General features: G+C 39.9%; 2 protein-coding genes across 4 annotated transcripts in view; both read left to right on the top strand.

The window, feature by feature from the left end:
- The window catches only part of LOC131110636 (storkhead-box protein 2-like), a 39,069-nt gene extending 24,548 nt beyond the window's left edge, over positions 1 to 14,521 (top strand). For all 3 annotated transcript variants that reach the window (XM_058063912.1, XM_058063913.1, XM_058063914.1), the window contains exons 3-4: positions 2,505 to 4,872; positions 7,075 to 14,521. In XM_058063912.1, the coding sequence (XP_057919895.1) occupies positions 2,505 to 4,872; positions 7,075 to 7,279 (2,573 nt within the window). In that variant the 3' untranslated portion in view covers positions 7,280 to 14,521. The remainder of the gene's footprint in view (positions 1 to 2,504; positions 4,873 to 7,074) is intronic.
- Positions 14,522 to 16,157: 1,636 nt separating this feature from the next.
- enpp6 (ectonucleotide pyrophosphatase/phosphodiesterase 6) overlaps positions 16,158 to 18,648 on the top strand; it is a 15,134-nt gene continuing 12,643 nt past the window's right edge. The window contains exon 1 of the mRNA XM_058063519.1: positions 16,158 to 16,392. Within this exon, the coding sequence (XP_057919502.1) occupies positions 16,158 to 16,392 (235 nt within the window). The remainder of the gene's footprint in view (positions 16,393 to 18,648) is intronic.

Here is an 18,648-nt window from a genome sequence, read left to right on the forward strand (position 1 = left end):
CAGACACTGCCACTGCATTAAAAATTCCCATGTTATTGGTGAATGCCTGTAATTGTATACATTAAATGTGTTATAATAAGTTTGTGAGGCATAGATTAGTGCTTATTCCTGAGATAATTTGAAGCGAGAATGGCAGGGTTCGACATAGACATAGACATAGACTTTCTTTATTGTCATGGCACAATAACACAGCAGTGAAATTGCCAACGAAATGTCGTTGCCTGGCTCCTGTGTTCTGTGTAAACTAGCGGAAAATGCCCAAAAATCATGACAAAGCTACATTTCATCCTTTAGAAAAGAACCTTTCAGTAAATCATGAAGGCATGTCAGGTCTATGTATTTCATATAGCTTTTACTGTATAGGCGTGTACTGTTTTCTAGTGGTAGGGACTGGTGCAGTGCAAGTGTTTATTTGTGCTAGAAGGTAGTGTGTGGAATTGTGCTTCCAACAGTCCAAAGGCAAAATGTAAGCAATTAAGAGAAGTGTGTGTGTGTGTGTGTTATGCATGCATACACACTACAGCAGCAGCAGCTTGTCTGTCTGCATCGTGTTGCATCATGCTGCCTGGGCTGAGAGGCTGCTGTGATGTAAGTGAGAGTAATACTCCCAGACCGACAGAGAGAGGGACAGCGCAAGAGGGCGACAGAGACCTGCCTGACCTGTAACACGTTTACTGTAACACAGCCTATAAATAATAGTGTGAAATATTCATTCATTTTCCTCACGAGAGTCGCGGAAGGTGCTGGAGCCTATCCCAGCTGTCTACAGGCGAGAGTGAGCGGGGTACACACTGGACTGGTCGCCACCCAATCACGGGGCACATATAGACAAACAACCATTCACACTCACATTCATACCTACGGACAATTTAGAGTCGCCAATTACAACTATTTACACTTTCTTCTCGTAATATTATGACATTATTCCGTAATTTTCAACCTAATTTTCTAATTTTAGATTTCAACTCTGTACTACTAAAATTTAATTTTCCATCATATTAGGACTTTCCATCCATCCATTTTTATCCTCAGTCGCGTTGCAGAAGCCTATATTAGGAATTTTATATATTTATTTTTTAATTCTTAATGTTATATATTTTTAATTTTTATTATATTACTTATATATTGTATATATTTATTATATTTTATATATTAGGAATATATAATAGGAAATATTAGGAATATTTTTTTTTATTTATAGTAAAATTCTGACTTTTTTACAGTTTTTTTTCCTTCTTCCATTTTCTTCCTCACTATTGTGACTTTATGACATAATTTGACTTTGTTACTAATTATTATTTACTAAAATTACAGATGTTTTTTTCTGCTGTGTTTTTTTTAAATTTTATTTATTGATTTATTTTGTTCCTGTAAATTGTTTCTCTTAATTACGGTTTTATAACCTAAATAATTTGACTTTATTCTCATAACATTATAACTTTTTTTATAGCATAATTGCTATAGGTGAGGTACACCCTGGTACCGAGGTACGACCAGACCCCCAGACTGGTCGCCAGCCAATCACAGGGCACATATAGACAAACAACCATTCACACTCACATTCATACCTATGGACAATTTGGACTCGCCAATTAACCTAGCATGTTTTTGGAATGTGGGAGGAAACCGGAGTCCCCGGAGAACATGCAAACTCCACACAGAGCTGGCCCAGGGTGGAGTTGAACTCGGGTCTCCTAGCTGTGAGGTCTGTGCGCTAACCACTCGACCGCCGTGCAGCCTAATCGTGTGATATTCATAGTAATATTAGATTTCCTCTACTGTAATACCTACAATCCAATAACAAGTATTTTTGCTGAACTTTTAGTACAGTATCTCTTTAAAGTTAATTGGTTCTGGGTCTGGAACCAATTAACCACTTTTATTCGTGGAGTTAGCGCTAACTTTGAGATGTGCAAGGAGTTGGCAGCCCTCCAAAATCTCAAATCTCCTTTTTTTCTGTGAAGACCCCAGAGAGGTTTATTTGGTTATTATTTATTTCATAATTGTGTTGTTAAATATTTCCTGATTTTGTTTTTTCTTTGAAGTCCCCAGAGAGAGTATTTGGTTATTATTTATTTCACAAATAGTATTATTTATTTTATTAATAGTGTTATTATTTATTTCCAACTTTATTTTTTCCGTGAAGATCCCGGAAAGGGTTATTAATATTTGGTTTTGTGTGGCTTTCTGGAAAACTATAAATGTTTATGTTTAGACACCCATGCAATCGTTACATTTTCTGCTACAAACTGACCCCGGCCCCCCATCAGAGCAGGGAAAGGTTATGTGGCCCTCACAGGAAAAAGTTTGGGGACCCCTGATGTATACTATTGACATAATGGCTATTGACATAAATGATGATTAATAAATGTTAATTATAAAAAGTGATATTGGATAATTCCTCACGGCACACCATGCGGAATTATTCAACACTGTTACCCCTGTTCTGTTTTCTAAAAGATAGCTGAAATAGCTAACTGGTTCATGTTTCTAACTTTTCTCAGGTGTGCCCACCCCGACGGAGGAGGTCCTGCACCACACGCTCAACATGTTGGTCCGCGAGCGCAAAATCTACCCGACAACTGACGGATATTTTCTTGTAACTCCTCAAACTTACTTCATCACTCCGAGCCTAATACGAACCAGTTCCAAGTGGTACCACTTAGATGAGCGATCCGCAGACCGCCATCAGAATCAGCAGCAGAATCAGCAGACGCAGTGCACCTCGCCGCTCTCCGGCACCGTCACGCCGTCCACCTCTGGCGGCGTTCGAGATAGAACGCATCCGAAATCCAACCAGAACCACAGCGGGGGCGGCGGAGTCGTGGATTCCTTTCACGGCAACACCTATCGTGGAGACGACCCCCCCAGTCATCACAACACTCTGCAACACAGATCCTCCAAAGACCCCCGGGAAGCATACTCGTCTCCACATTCTCCACAGTCGCCTCCTCAGCTAGCGGGAGGCACCGCAGAAAAAAGCCGCAACACCCTCGGGTTCCCTTTCAAGACGGACACGCTCACAAAGCATCGTGGAGGAGGAGGAGGGGGTGGAGGCGGGACCGGTGAGCAAGAGAAGCAACCAGGAAGTGGTACAGCGAGTCGTAAGTTCGGTTTGAAGCTGTTCCGTCTCAGCTTTAAGAAAGACAAAGCCAAGCAGTTGGCCACCTTCTCTGCACAGTTCCCGCCCGAGGAGTGGCCTCTCCGCGACGAGGAGTCGCCCAGCCAGCTCCCACGTCACATAGAGATGGAGATCATCCGCAGAATCAACCCCGATCTCACAGTAGAGAACCTTGCTCGGCACACAGCGGTCATGAAGCGTCTCGAAGAAGAGCGCGCTCAGAGGAGCAAAGCCTCGTCAGCCAATCACAGTTCAAGAAGCAGAAGAAGCGGAGGCAGACATCGGAAGCCATCTCAGACCAAACTTAGCCGCTCACACAGCAAGACGAGGGTGTCTCGTGGTGAGCACAGCGAGAGTTCCCATTTGGAACTGACCGACAAGGACTATAGAGCCTACTCATCGTCACTGGCTCGGTCGCCGAGGGAACACGCCCTGGCCATGGAACGACAACGGACACGCCTTCATCTGGCACACAGCAACCCCAACATCCTTGACTCCTCCCATTTACCTGTCACGCCGGAATGGGATGTGTCTGGAGAGTTGGCCAAACGACGGACAGAAATGCCTTTCCCGGAGCCGAGCCACGGCCCATCGGCGCACCACTCCAAAGTCCACCGCTCACACTCTCACACGCAGGAGAGGAAATCCCGGAATGAACGCAGCGATAAAGCCAAGGAACGTTCCAGATCTATGGAAAATTCAAAAGGGCCACTCGGAGCCGGCTTGATTGGACCACCCAGTTACTACGATGATCGAAGTCGTTATTATACCGATGACGGAACCTTACGAGCCAACAAGAGCTCCTGCCACTACCCTCACACTACTCCCCCCTTGGCGAAGATGCCGGGGGAATCACTCGGGTTGGATGGGAGCAGGAGTTTGGAAAAATGTAAGAGTCGGGACAGTCTGCCAGCATATTCTCCTAAACCACAGCACAACTCTGTCCCTGCTGATGGCTACTTCCAGTGCTCCGGTTCTTCTGAGGCTGTACTCATAGCCCCGAGTCCACTGGGAACTCTTGGCAGAAGTAGCCAGGAAGGGTTGAAACTGGGCAGCGGCGACTGGCAAACAGAAAGACAGACACCGCATCCTCCGGAAAATAAGGAGGACTTGTCAAAAGCGGGACCTAAAGGAGGCAGCCTGCCTCCAATACCTCTCTCAATGCCAGATCCCCCCGTTTCCAACGGACGACCTCCCCACAGCGGTCAGGAAAAATGTAAGGAGATCTTTAGTAAAGACACGCTTTTCAAACCGCCTCCTGGCCTTCCTTTGCCGGGATATAGCTCCCTGAGGAAAACCCCTGTCCTCACCTCCTCCAATCTGTCTTCATCCTGCGATGCACTTGATTCCCAGGAGGCCTATGACGCTCCCAAACCTCTGGTTGCGACACCTTCTGCTTCCATACCGGGGAGTGAACCCACAACCAGTACCGCAGAGGTCTCCTTTGACTATTACAATGTTTCAGATGATGATGAACTTGAGGAGGGAGGCACGAAAAGCAGGGGCGAGGATGGTAAAACCGGAGGAGGTGTTGTCGGAAGGGGAGGCGGCGGAGCAGGTACGATGCAGTGGCTATTGGAGAGAGAGAAGGAAAGGGATCTACAGAGAAGGTTTGAAAGAACCCTCACCTTCCCCGGTGCTAAAGAGAACCTTCCGGAACCCAGTCAGAATCAGCAGTCTGCCCACTCTGCCAGACTGGACAGTATGGACTCCAGCTCAGTTACTGTTGACAGCGGATTCAACTCACCAAGGTGAAACATCTACACACCTTTAATATGATTTTATTCAAGAATCTAAAAAAAAATCATCAAGTCGGTGTTGGCTTTTCCATCGGAATGTCAACTGGGATCAGAAGTTTTTAAATGTTTACCAGTTACTTTCCATTTTTTTAACTTCTATTTCTAGCCTAGGGCGGCACGGCGGTCTAGTGGTTAGCGCGCAGACCTCACAGCTAGGAGACCAGGGTTCAATTCCACCCTCGGCCATCTCTGTGTGGAGTTTGCATGTTCTCCGTTTGCATATATCCGAGTCCGATATATTCGAGGTTTACTGTATGTGATAATAAGCTCATGATTAAATAGTATGTGATAATAAGATCATCACGGGCGGCACGGCGGTCTAGTGGTTAGCGCGCAGACCTCACAGCTAGGAGACCAGGGTTCAATTCCACCCTCGTGCATGCGTGGGTTTTCTCCGGGTACTCCGGTTTCCTCCCACATTCCAAAAACATGCTAGGTTAATTAGCGACTCCAAATTGTCCATAGGTATGAATGTGAGTGTGAATGGTTGTTTGTCTATATATGCCCTGTGATTGGCTGGCGAATAGTCCACGGTGTACGGTTGCCCGAAGACGGCTGGGATAGGCTCCAGCACGACCCTCGTGAGGATAAGTGGTAGAAAATGAATGAATGAGTTCTCCTCCTATTTTGTGTGGAAGTGGTAACTTTTTGGCTTCTTATTTTGTCTTTCCCCACCCTCTGCCATCTTTGTGTGGAGTTTGCATGTTCTCCCCGTGCATGCGTGGGTTTTCTCCGGGTATTCCGGTTTCCTCCCACATTCCAAAAACATGCTAGGTTAATTGGCAACTCCAAATTGTCCATAGGTATGAATGTGAGTGTGAATGGTTGTTTGTCTATATGTGCCCTGTGATTGGCTGGCCACCAGTCCAGGGTGTACCCCGCCTCTCGCCCGAAGACAGCTGGGATAGGCTCCAGCACCTTATTGTGTAATGTTTTAAATGTACATTTAACTGTAGTTTGCGGAAGTAAGAAGCACTCAAACAAAGGATTTTTGACTGCTGTTTGGTTTTGACAAACTACCTGTAGATCAAAAATAGCAGTGGCTTTACTAGCATAGGATTCACTAGCTAGGAGTTTTACTTTTCAAATAGAATTTCAGGCGGCTGAAATGAGTTTTCTCCGTAGGGTAGCTGGTCTCACCCTAAGACATAGGGTGAGGAGCTCAGCCATCCGGGAGGGGCTCAGAGTAGAGCCGCTTCACCTTCACATGGCTCGGGCATCTAGTCTGGATGCCTCCCGGACGCCTCCCTGGTGAGGTGTTCCGGGCATATCCCAGCCGGGAAAAGTCCCCGGGGCAGACCTAGGACACGCTGGAGGGACTATGTCTCACAGCTGGCCTGGGAACGCCTTGGTGGCCGGGGACCGGGAAGTCTGGGCTTCCCTACTAAGACTGCTGCCCCCGCGACCCGGACCCGGATAAGTGGAGGAAAATGAATGGATGGATGGATGGAAATAGGAAGAAGACCCAGGCATGTAGCAATGCAGACCCAAAGTTTGTGATGGGAGTAAATTTACTCATCATGTACATATTGTGACGTCACCAGATCCATATTTCCGCCAAAACACAAAAGGCCAAAGAAGACCAGCGGAAGCATTATTATACAGTAAACCTCGGATATATCGGACTTGGATATATCGGAAATTCGCTCACAACGGACAGATAAAAAAGAACCGATTTTTTTGTAATGCATTTCCAATAAAAATTCATTGCATATATCGGATTTTTTATAACGGATTTCGCCTATTTCGGACAAAATCTCCAGTCCCGTTCCAATGCATTTCCATTAAATTTCCCTCGCATATATCGGATGGCTGCATCGTGGCGCTCTGATTCGCCGAATCGTGACAGGCCGCTATACGACGTCATTTGCAGCGTTTGCAGCGTTGCCTGCGCGTCCAGGTACATTGGAAACATAGTCAAGGAAGTGCCTTTTTATAACGGATAAAATCCGATTTACGCATATACCGGATATAAATCCGATATATGCGTAAAACGGACATTTTCCGCTATACGCATATAACGGATTTCGCTTATATCGGACAAAACCAGTGGGAACAATTGAATCCGATATATCCGAGGTTTACTGTAATACAACCGCGTTGTACTGTATATGTTGTATACATTTCTTACAGTGTTTTTTTTTTATTTTACAGAACGAGGGAGAGCCTAGCATCAAACACCTCCTCCATAGTGGAGAGTAATCGTCGGCAGAATTTGGCTCTCAGTCCCGGCCACCTCGGCATTACAAACAGCAACGTTCCCCCTTTCTCATTCCGCACTATCCCTGAACCAGCTGGGAGCCAACCAGAGAAACTCCAAAAGCCCAACGCCTGCCTTGCATCAATCACCAGCGTCTAGGGGGGGGGGGGGGCATAACGAAGGGCGAGTGGAAGTCACACCCCCAAGGACTGTTATACCTGCAGACTGTCAACGTTGACTGAATCAGTGGAGCTTGCCACAAGACCACTGTGGAACTACAGCTGTTAACACACACACACACACACACACACAAACAAACATAGGGATTAAGACCACCATGAGACTGCTGATAAACACACACATTAACACTAAGCCACCGGGCTGATTGACCATGTCATTTCATAGCCTCTAGTTTACACACTGCTATTGTGTTCTTTCACTTGCGTGGGTTCTACTCTGTGTGTGTGTGTGTGTGTGTGTGTGTGTGTGAATGCATCAGAGTGTGATGGTTGTGTAATAGTAATCTGTAATCTCAGGTCATTTTTCATTCATTTCATTATCACTCTTCATTGCAGCTGCTCCGTATGCGTGCATCTTTCTCCAGCGGTGTGCTTCCACACACCGAATGAAAGGTCAGAAGCTCCGCTACTCTTACTGATACTACACACATGCTCTCTCACACACTTTCCGCTACACTTTCACTCAATCGTGGCCGACTGACTAAAAAAAATGTGAGCGGCACGGCCTAGAACCAGGGCCATCGTCCATAAAGAAACCCAAAAATCCACTTGATTAATGTTGACTTAGGTCAGTGATTTTCAACCACGGTGCCGCGGCACACTAGTGTACCTTGAAAAACCGTCAGGTGTGCCGTGAGGAATTATCCAATATCACTTTTTATAATTAACATTTATTAATCATTTGCAAATATTATGTTAATAGGCATTATGTCAATAGTATACATGGACCCAAATATTCCAATTGCATTTAGTTTAATTGCTCAAACGGAAAAAGAATTGAACACGGATGGAATATTCCTTTAACCAATCCGATTCATCACCCGCTCAAATGGAAATTTGTCAGTGTGGTGTTTTTCTTCTTCTGTTGTTTATTGGCGGTTGGCAAGCAGCTTTCGTGTGCATTAGCGCCATCTGTGGAACAGAATCTAAACCAGGGGTGGGCAAACGTTTTGACTCGCGGGCCGCATTGATATAACAAAATTTCCGGGGGGCAGACTATATATTTTACACGTAACAGTCCACCTCGTATTATTGTATCTGTAAAATTGTCATGCAATCTGCTATTATTATTTATTATTTTATATTTATATTTAAATATTTTAAAAATAATAAAATATTATAATAATTAAAATAAAATTAAAATAATAATAATTATTATTATGTAAAATATGCAAATATAACAATATTATTATATATAATTAATATAATAATTAGCATTAATATAATAAATATAATAATCATCATAGTTATAATAATAATATAATAATTATTATTTTAATTTTTATTATTATTATGTGCTTGTGTCTCTTTTTTCAGGAGCACTTTGTAAACAACAGACCATGTCAAACAACGAAATTGATACAACCATCAAAAGGTTGGCTCAGGCCATGATGCCAGGTTGTATGTTGAGTTTAAATGAAATACTTTTGAAAGATTGGGCGGGCCGTATTCAAACACTTGGCGGGCCGGATGTGGCCCCCGGGCCGTAGTTTGCCCACCCCTGATCTAAACCCTTCTATACTTTATTCACAAGTGCAGTTTTATTAAAAAAGAAAACATATATCTATATAAAACATGTCCTGAGTTTAATGATAAAATATCAGCAAGATTGAATTTGATCTTTTCCTGTTTAAATTGATCCCGGGTGCGTTCTTTCAGCGCATGCTCAGATATGACGTAACACGCAGATCTAGATGTTCTTCAGTTTTAAAAATGGAGGCCAGCAATCGGCATTGGACTAAGCAAAGTTTGTTTTGGATTCAAACTAAATTTCAAGACTGGACAGACGAAAAACTGTCAATACGGAGTTATTCCAAAAAGTGAAAGAAAAACTTTGGGAAGCCGATATCACGTGATGTTGGTGTTTACTTTTTACTGGGCATGCCCTATTGACTATTCTGGTTGATTTTCACGACGCATGTAGACAAGAGATTGGAATATTCCTTTCTATGGATACCATTGTTTCCCGAAAGGTCATTCGGAAAGAGAAAAAGTGGTGATGTAAAAACGTGGCTACTGTGGAGTGTCTGTGGTGTAAAGACTGGCAGAGCAATGTAATATTGGTCCGTGTGGCAACACCTACCTTGTTCCTCCCATAGACTTATTGATGCACGTGTGAGGTCGTGGTGACATTTTGGAACATTTTTGCTTAGTGGTGTGCCACAAGATTTTTCCAAAAAAGGTTGAAAAACACTGACTTAGGCAATATTCATATGGTTTTATAATGGCGTCCAGCCCTTACAGCGTCTCCTGAGAAGAATTCCGTGTCAAAAAAAACATCCCAAGTCATCCTCAACGCTCCTTTTTTCAACTACCTCCACAACAGCAAAAACACGCCCATCCATGATCACACTTGACGTGAGCTTCTGGCCTGTGAATGTCTGCACATACACAACACATTCACACAGTACACAACACAACACACATCCAAGTGCTGGACTCCCTTACCGTTTGTTCACCATGGATTCTAACATTTCTGCTTCTAAGTGCAAAAAGCGCATGGAAGAATCCCTGACTCATTTGGGAATATATGCGTACACTGGAAAATTCTATAGAAAGCTCTTCTGGGATACCACACAATAATGTAGTTTCTATGAAAAACTAATTTGTACCGGGGTACTCAATGTTTGTGTTACGAATATTTTAAGAAGATTCAGCTGTTCCCAAATACGTAAGCTACTAAGGCGTCCACCAAACGGTACAGTTCTGCTCAGTATCGTCGAGTAAGTGACATTCAACATCGTTTTTCTGTCAGCCATGTTGATTTTCTTTGAGGACTACAACACCGTGTCAGTGGTATGCTATCAATATCAAGCAGGGGTGTCCAAAGTGTGGCCCGGGGAGGTGGGGGGAGAATTTGTGGCCTGAGGCTGTTTTGTTGTTTTGGCACGGAGCGCCTTCTAAAAATAGAATTGTTAAAAAAAAATCAGCAATAATTTTGAGAAAGAAAAAAGTTAAAATATTAAGAAGGAAAAAGTTTATCAGGCGGCACGGCGGTATATTGGTTAGCGCGCTGACCTCACAGCTAGGAGACCAGGGTTCAATTCCACCATCTGTGTGGAGTTTGCATGTTCTCCCCGTGCATGCGTGGGTTTTCTCCGGGTACTCCGGTTTCCTCCCACATTCCAAAAAAAAACATGCTAGGTTAATTAGCGACTCCAAATTGTCCATAGGTATGAATGTGAGTGTGAATGGTTGTTTGTCTATATGTGCCCTGTGATTGGCTGGCGACCAGTCCAGGGTGTACCCCGCCTCTCGCCCGAAGACAGCTGGGATAGGCTCCAGCGCTCCCGCGAAAATGAACGAATTAAGTTTTTCAGAATAAAGTTCGCATAAAGTTTAAATATTGACAGAAAAAAAAGATATATTTTAAAAGTTGTGATATGAGAAACAAACACGAATAAAGTTGTAATTTTTGGAGCATTAGTTTGGGGGAAGTTCTAGTATCGGAATAGAGTCATAGTAAGAGAATATTCAGAATTTTTTTAAAAATTACAAAAAAAAAGTTAAAATATTTGTAAAATTCAAAGAAAAAAAAACAACTATAATTTTAAGAAAATAAAGTCACATTCTAATTCTAATGTGCTTTTGTGACAGCTCAAATATCTTAACAACTATACTACAACATAACACAAAAAAGTTGTTTGTTTACAAATATAACACCATAAACTATTTACAGTTTTCACATTTAGAACTAAACTGTGCGTACATGCGTTAAAATGCGTAAGTACTCCTCTATGAGCTCTTATCAAATGCACTTCTGTTTAAAAATATGTATAAATACGTCTTTAAAGACAGAATACGTTATTTTTTCAACGCCGTAATATTGTGAGGGAAAAAAAATATTATATTATGCAAATAAAGTCAAAATATTAAGAGATTAAACTATATGGAAAATGAAGAAATGGGGGAAAAAAACAGCAAAGACCAAAGTTGACACTACTAATACGCTTTTTCACATACACTCTAAAAAGTAATTCTTGATTTAATACATAAATACAATGTAAAAAAAAAAATGTAATTAATTGATTTAGATAAACTTTCTAAGTTGCTTACTTAATTTTTTAAGTTATGTTCAAATAATTTTGGCTATTACATACACTCCAATTTTATTTATTTTATTTAGCAAATTTTATATATATATATATATATATATATATATATATTAAGTTACTGCTACTTAAAAAGCTGTGTGCATTATTATAATTAAGTAGACAACAAATTAAACTAATTTGAATAAAATGATCAAGTCAGTTGACTTTACATATTTTTTTGAGTTACGAACTTAAAAACTTTATTATTCTTTTTTATTTAAAAATAATTATTCAGTAAGCATTACTTAAAATAAACTTTGAGTGAAGAGGAAAAGCTAATTAGTGCAATGCAATATTGTTTGTTGGTTCAAAGCAATTTCTAATTAAGTTGTCATAACTAAGAAAGACTAATTGTTACATTTTTGCGTTGTTTTTTTTTTTTGAGGCTAAACATTTATTTTTTTAGTGTATACCATATATCACAAAGCGGAGGTGCGGTTTCTTGCCTTGAAATATGACCCTTGCATGCTTTCATTTTTTCAGTGTGCTGGAAAATGTTTGGACACCCCTGCTGTTAAACGGAACAGTACTGCTTGGTGGTATAAGTACACCTCAAGGCCATTTTGTCTCCAGTACTTTAATGCTATTATACAGTACAGTAGTATTTACAAATCAAGTACGAATAAGGTCAACCCACTGCATGTGCGGGTTCTACCGTTAGCGAGCGGATCATATGAACGATTCTTAATTCAACCGTGACTCTTTTTTTATTTTATTTCTATGAGCTATTCTTTTCGGTTCATTTGACCTGTTTACTTGATACCCAATCTGAGCCCGTTCGTTATCATCCGCTGAATGCTGCTGACTCATGTTTGGCGTTAGCGTCTTTTTCAGGCCTGGTGTGTTGATTATGCCTTTGCAGCTCACATGAAAGTGAAACATGAAACATGAAAATTATACAGTAAACCTCGGATATATCGGAGTCGGATATATCGGAAATTCGCTCACAACGGACAGATAAAAAAGAACCAATTTTTCTGTAATGCATTTCCAATAAAAATTCATTGCATATATCGGATTTTTTATAACGGATTTCGCCTATTTCGGACAAAATCTCCAGTCCCGTTCCAATGCATTTCCATTAAATTTCCCTCGCATATATCGGATGGCCGCATCGTGGCGCTCCGATTCGCCGAATCGTGACAGGCCGCTATACGACGTCATTTGCAGCGTTTGCAGCGTTGCCTGCGCCCAGGTACATTGGAAACATAGTCAAGGAAGTGCCTTTTTATAACGGATAAAATCCGATTTACGCATATACCGGATATAAATTCGATATATGCGTAAAACGGACATTTTCCGGTATACGCATATAACGGATTTCGCTTATATCGGACAAAACCAGTGGGAACAATTGAATCCGATATATCCGAGGTTTACTGTATATATATATACATATATATACAGTTCTGCTCAGAAGTTGACATACACTCATCATGGGAATGAATTTCAGATCCATTTTGGGCCTTTTATGATTTATGATTTATGTTTATACGGTGTGCACAATCCAACATGGATTACAGTAACCTCTCGCCACTTGACGCTCTATCTCTATCATGGTTTTCACAATCATTGCTGTTTTTGTGGTTGAATACAGCCTATTATTAGTCCAAAAATATGCATATATAAGCAGATTTTTACAATTTCTTAACCCCTAAATTCATAATACTATAACTATAAGGCATTCCAAAGACATTCGAAGATATGTGGTATTCTACACTGGTTGCTAGGTGTCAGTGACTGCAGGAAGTAAAGAACAAAATACTACCATGGCGAGTCTATATTCTTATATCATTTTCTCTTATGTCTACTATATCGGTGGTGATATCCATCTCCAGACAATTTCATGTCTAGACAGTTCTAATAATTCATTCATTCATTTTATACCGCTTTTCCTCACAAGGGTCGCGGGGGTGCTGGAGCCTATCCCAGCTGTCTTTGGGCAAGAGGCGGGGTACACCCTGGACTGGTCGCCAGCCAATCACAGGGCACATATAGACAAACAACCATTCACACTCACATTCATACCTATGGACAATTTGGAGTCGCTAATTAACCTAGCATGTTTTTTTTTTGAATGTGGGAGGAAACCGGGAGTACCCGGAGAAAACCCACACATGCACAGAGATGCCCTAGGTGTGAGGTCTGCGCGCTAACCACTAGACCACCGTGCCGCCCTGTAAAAAAAGAAGGTTTTAAGTAGGTTTTCTATGCCATAACTATAAAAATATTCAATAATCCTACTTTTTCATGCACAGTACAGCCTCAAAATATGTTTCAATATGATTCCACCAGCTTGCCACGCCTGTTTTTCGGGCACTTTGGCCTATTTCCAGCACCCATGAGTGTATGTAAACTTCTTTGGAATGTATCAGACATGTCCATTGTTCAGGCGAGCCCTAATCACGAGACATTGAGTCCTTCCTTTGTCATTACTGTACAATTGGGCTGGAGTCCCAAGTCTACCTCTCCAAACAGGATGTGTATCAGCTTACGTTGTCGCTTTGAACACAGTCGTGGTCAAAGGGTTCCTCCGACTGCCGTTTATGGTGCTCACTCACCCTTTTGTTCTCAATTAGTCTGTAAGATACCACCACTGTTGGATTAACCACTGAGTCCATGACTCCATAGGGGTCTACGCTTCAGATACGGTGGAGGGGCCTCATGTCTAATATTTGCACTGCCCTAATGATCCCCCCCCCCCACCCGCCCACCTCCATCTACCTTGCTCCCCCTGCAAGTCAGCCACCCACAGTCATGTGACCTTCCATCACGTTTTTCTACACTGACAGTCCAAGAAATGTCTTCCCTTAACATCGGCATTGGGTTGTGAAAAGTATGACATAGCTTGAAACGGTGACAATATGTCATATCTGTAAATGATGTTTATCTGCCATGCCTAGTCAAATAATTGCAACAATAAAAAGAGGGATTTTTGAAAAAAAAAATGTCTATAATATCTGAAAGTCCCTTTTGGTGTTAGTACTGGTGTTACCATTGTTGTAGTGTATGTGATACCCTCATGGGGATTGTGTTACTTTTTAAGATAATAAAATCATGTTTGGTTATGCTGGTGTGTGTCAGTCATGTATTTAGCCCCGCCCACCCCCGTGAAGATTTTTTTAAATATTTTTACAGCTTTATTCTCGTGAATTTATGACTTTATTCTTGTAATCTTACCATTTTTTCTTGTGAATTTACTACTTTATTGTCATAGTACAGTATTAGGTATTTTTATTGTAAATGTAGGACTTTATTGTCATAAATTTATGACTTTATTCTTGGATTATTATGCCTTTATTTTCATACATTTTTGACTTTATTACTGTAATCTTACCATTTTTTCTTGTGAATTTAATACTTTATTGTCATAGTACAGTATTAGGTATTTTTTATTGTAAATGTAGGACTTTATTCTCATAAATTTAGGACTTCATTCTTGTATTATTATGCCATTATTTTCATACATTTATGACTTTATTCTTGTACTCTTACCATTTTTTATTGTGAATTTACTACTTTATTGTCATTGTACAGTATTAGGTATTTTTTATTGTAAATGTAGGACTTTAATGTCTTAAATTTAGGACTTTATTCTTGTAATATTTTGCCTTTATTTTCATAAATTTAGGACTTTATTCTTGTATCATTATGCCTTTATTGTCACAAATTTCTGACTTTATTCTTGTACTCTTACCATTTTTTCTTGTGAATTTACTACTTTATTGTCATAGTACAGTATTAGGTATTTTTTATTGTAAATGTAGGACTTTAATCTCATGAATTTAGGACTTCATTCTTGTAATATTTTGCCTTTATTTTCATAAATTTATGACTTTATTCTTGTAATCTTACCATTTTTTCTTGTGAATTTACTACTTTATTGTCATAGTACAGTATTGGGTATTTTTTATTGTAAATGTAGGACTTTAATGTCATAAATTTAGGACTTAATTCTCGTAATATTATGCCTTTATTTTCATACATTTATGACTTTATTCTTGTAATCTTACAATTTTTTTTGTGAATTTACTACTTTATTGTCATAGTACAGTATTAGGTATTTTTTATTGTAAATGTAGGACTTTAATGTCATAAATTTAGGACTTCATTCTATTATTATTATGCCTTTATTGTCACAAATTTATGACTTTATTCTTGTAATCTTACATTTTTTTCTTGTGAATTTACTACTTTGTCATAATACAGTATTGGGTATTTTTTATTATAAATGTAGGACTTTAATCTCATAAATTTATGACCTCATTCTTGTATTATTATGCCTTTATTTTCATAAATGTATGACTTTATTCTTGTAATGTTACTATTTTTATATTATAAAGTGCAATATAAAGAATCCAACTCTGGTCTCATAGCTGGGTAGCCTGTGCGCTAACCACTCTTCCACTGTGCAGCCCAAATTTACTACTTGATTATCATAATATCACACCCTTTTTCGACTTAATTCCCACAAATTTAGGACTTTATTTATAAATATAACAACAACAAAAAAAAACACGATGAGGAAAACCAAAAAATATCAATCAGGTCATACTGGTATCGATTCGATACCACTGCTACCCTTGGTATCGACACAGTGGACCATTGAATCGGTCCACCCTCCCCCCTACAATGAGGAAGGCATTCCCACAGTCAGCTGTTTTCATCCTCACAATTCCACTGTGCTTCTGCGTGGGAGCAGACATGGCGTCCTCCACTTTAGTCTTGGTGTCCCTGCTAATGCTGGCAGCGGGGCGGCAGAGTGTGGCCCCCCATCCCTTACTCGTCTTTCTCATTGACGGCTTCCGTTATGACTACATGGACCACCTGGACTCACTACCTGGATTTAAAGAGCTGGTTTCCAGGGGCGTGAAAGTGGACTACATGACGCCGGATTTCCCCAGTTTATCCTACCCCAACTACTACTCATTAATGACAGGTACTGTTGTAGTAGTACTAGTAATTCATCAGAGGTACTGTAAGTTGTGGTGGTGAGTGTAGTCTAAAAAGTAATTCAGAGTATCTGTTGACACCACTTGATTTTATACATGAATGCAATGTAAACAAATGTAATTAATTGATTTAGATAAAGACCAGGGTTCAATTCCACCCTCGGCCATCTCTGTGTGGAGTTCTCCATGGGTTTTCTCCGGGTACTCCCACATTCCAAAAACATTAGGTTAATTAGCGACTCCAAATTGTCCATAGGTATGAATGTGAGTGTGAATGGTTGTTTGTCTATATGTGCCCTGTGATTGGCTGGCCACCAGTCCAGGGTGTACCCCGCCTCTCGCCCGAAGACAGCTGGGATAGGCTCCAGCACCCCCGCGACCCTCGTGAGTAAAAGCGGTAGAAAATGAATGAATGAATGAGTTCTCCTCCTATTATGTGTGGAAGTGGTAACTTTTTGGCTTCTTATTTTGTCTTTCCCCACCCTCGGCCATCTCTGTGTGGAGTTTGCATGTTCTCCCTTTATTTTCATAAATTTATGACTTTATTCTTGTAATCTTACCATTCTTTCTTGTAAATTTACTACTTTGTCATAATACAGTATTGGGTATTTTTTCTTGTAAATGTAGGACTTTATTCTCGTATTCTCATCATATCCAATGATGACTTTTAAAATGTCAAAATCAATGTTATTCTCATAAAATTATGACTTTTCCTTATTAGATTACATCTTCATTCATTCATTCATTTTCTACCGCTTATTCTCACGAGGGTCGCGGGGGATGCCGGAGCCTATCCCAGCTGTCTTCAGGCAAGAGGCGCTTTAGCAAACAACCATTCACACTCACATTCATACCTATGGAATGTGAGTACCTAAGTCATGGCAACTTGAATTTAGTTTTAAGCTTACCAACAATAAAAACATTTTTTGTTGAGGCTAAACGTTTATTTTTTGAGTGCACTCAAAAAATAAACGTTTATTTTTTTTTATTTTTTTGAGGCTAAACGTTTTTTTTTTTGGTTGAGGCTAAACGTTTTTTTTTTGAGTGCACTCAAAAAATATTGAGTGCACTCAAAAAAAAACCGTTTAGCCTCAACAAAAGAAAATCAACGCAACAGTTTAATTTGTTGTCTACTTAATTATAATAACAATGCACACATCTTTTTAAGTAGCAGTAACTTTATATATATGTACTATATATATGTGTGTATATATTATGTTACCAAGCTAATTTTATGAAGTCATGGCAACTTGAATTTTGTTTTAAGCTTACCAACAATAAAAAAAAAATTTGTTGAGGCTAAACGTTTATTTTTTGAGTGCACTCAAATTTATTTTTTGAGTTCATTTTTTGAGTGCACTCAAAATTATTTTTTGAGTGCACTCAAAAAATAAACGTTTATTTTTTTGTTGAGGCTAAACGTTTATTTTTTTTTGTTGTTGAGGCTAAACGTTTATTTTTTGAGTGCACTCAAAATTATTTTTTGAGTGACTCAAAAAACGCAACAGTTTAATTTGTTGTCTACTTAATTATAATAACAATGCACACAACTTTTTAAGTAGCAGTAACTTAATATATATATACTATATATATGTGTGTGTGTGTGTATATATTATGTTACCAAGCTAATTTTATGAAGTCATGGCAACCTGAATTTTGTTTTAAGCTTACCAACAATAAAATTTGAGTGTATATGACATTCTAAATTAAGTTCATGTAATAGCCAACATTATTATTTGAACATAACTTAAAAAATAAAGTTAGCAACTTAGAAAGTTTATCTAAATCAATTAATTACATTTTTTACATTGTATGTACATTTATGTATTAAATCAAGTGGTGTCAACAGATACTCTGAATTACTTTTTAGAGTGTAGGGTCCACTCATATTGTGTTCATCATGTCTAGAAATTGGGTTCAATGATTAGCGTACATGATTTTGCAATATGTGGTTAAAGTTTGATCAGGCTGTGACTTACCATCAAAGTTCAATACATTTTACAGTCCGTGATCTTTACCCGATTCCTTTCTCGAGCCACACAGGCTTATGATTGGCCACAATGTCAGTGAGGAGGCTTAACGACGACATCATAAAAATAATTATTGAAGTACTTGGTGAGCCTTATATATACTTATGAAATCAACGTGACTTGTTTTCACCGATGAAGACCCATCATCAGGCGCTTACCTACCACACCAGGACAGGGTGGACCTGGGAGTACTGAGAACTGAAGGGGGGTACA

This window comes from Doryrhamphus excisus, chromosome 23 (genome assembly GCF_030265055.1).
Source record: "Doryrhamphus excisus isolate RoL2022-K1 chromosome 23, RoL_Dexc_1.0, whole genome shotgun sequence".
NCBI classification, from domain to species: Eukaryota; Metazoa; Chordata; class Actinopteri; order Syngnathiformes; family Syngnathidae; genus Doryrhamphus; species Doryrhamphus excisus.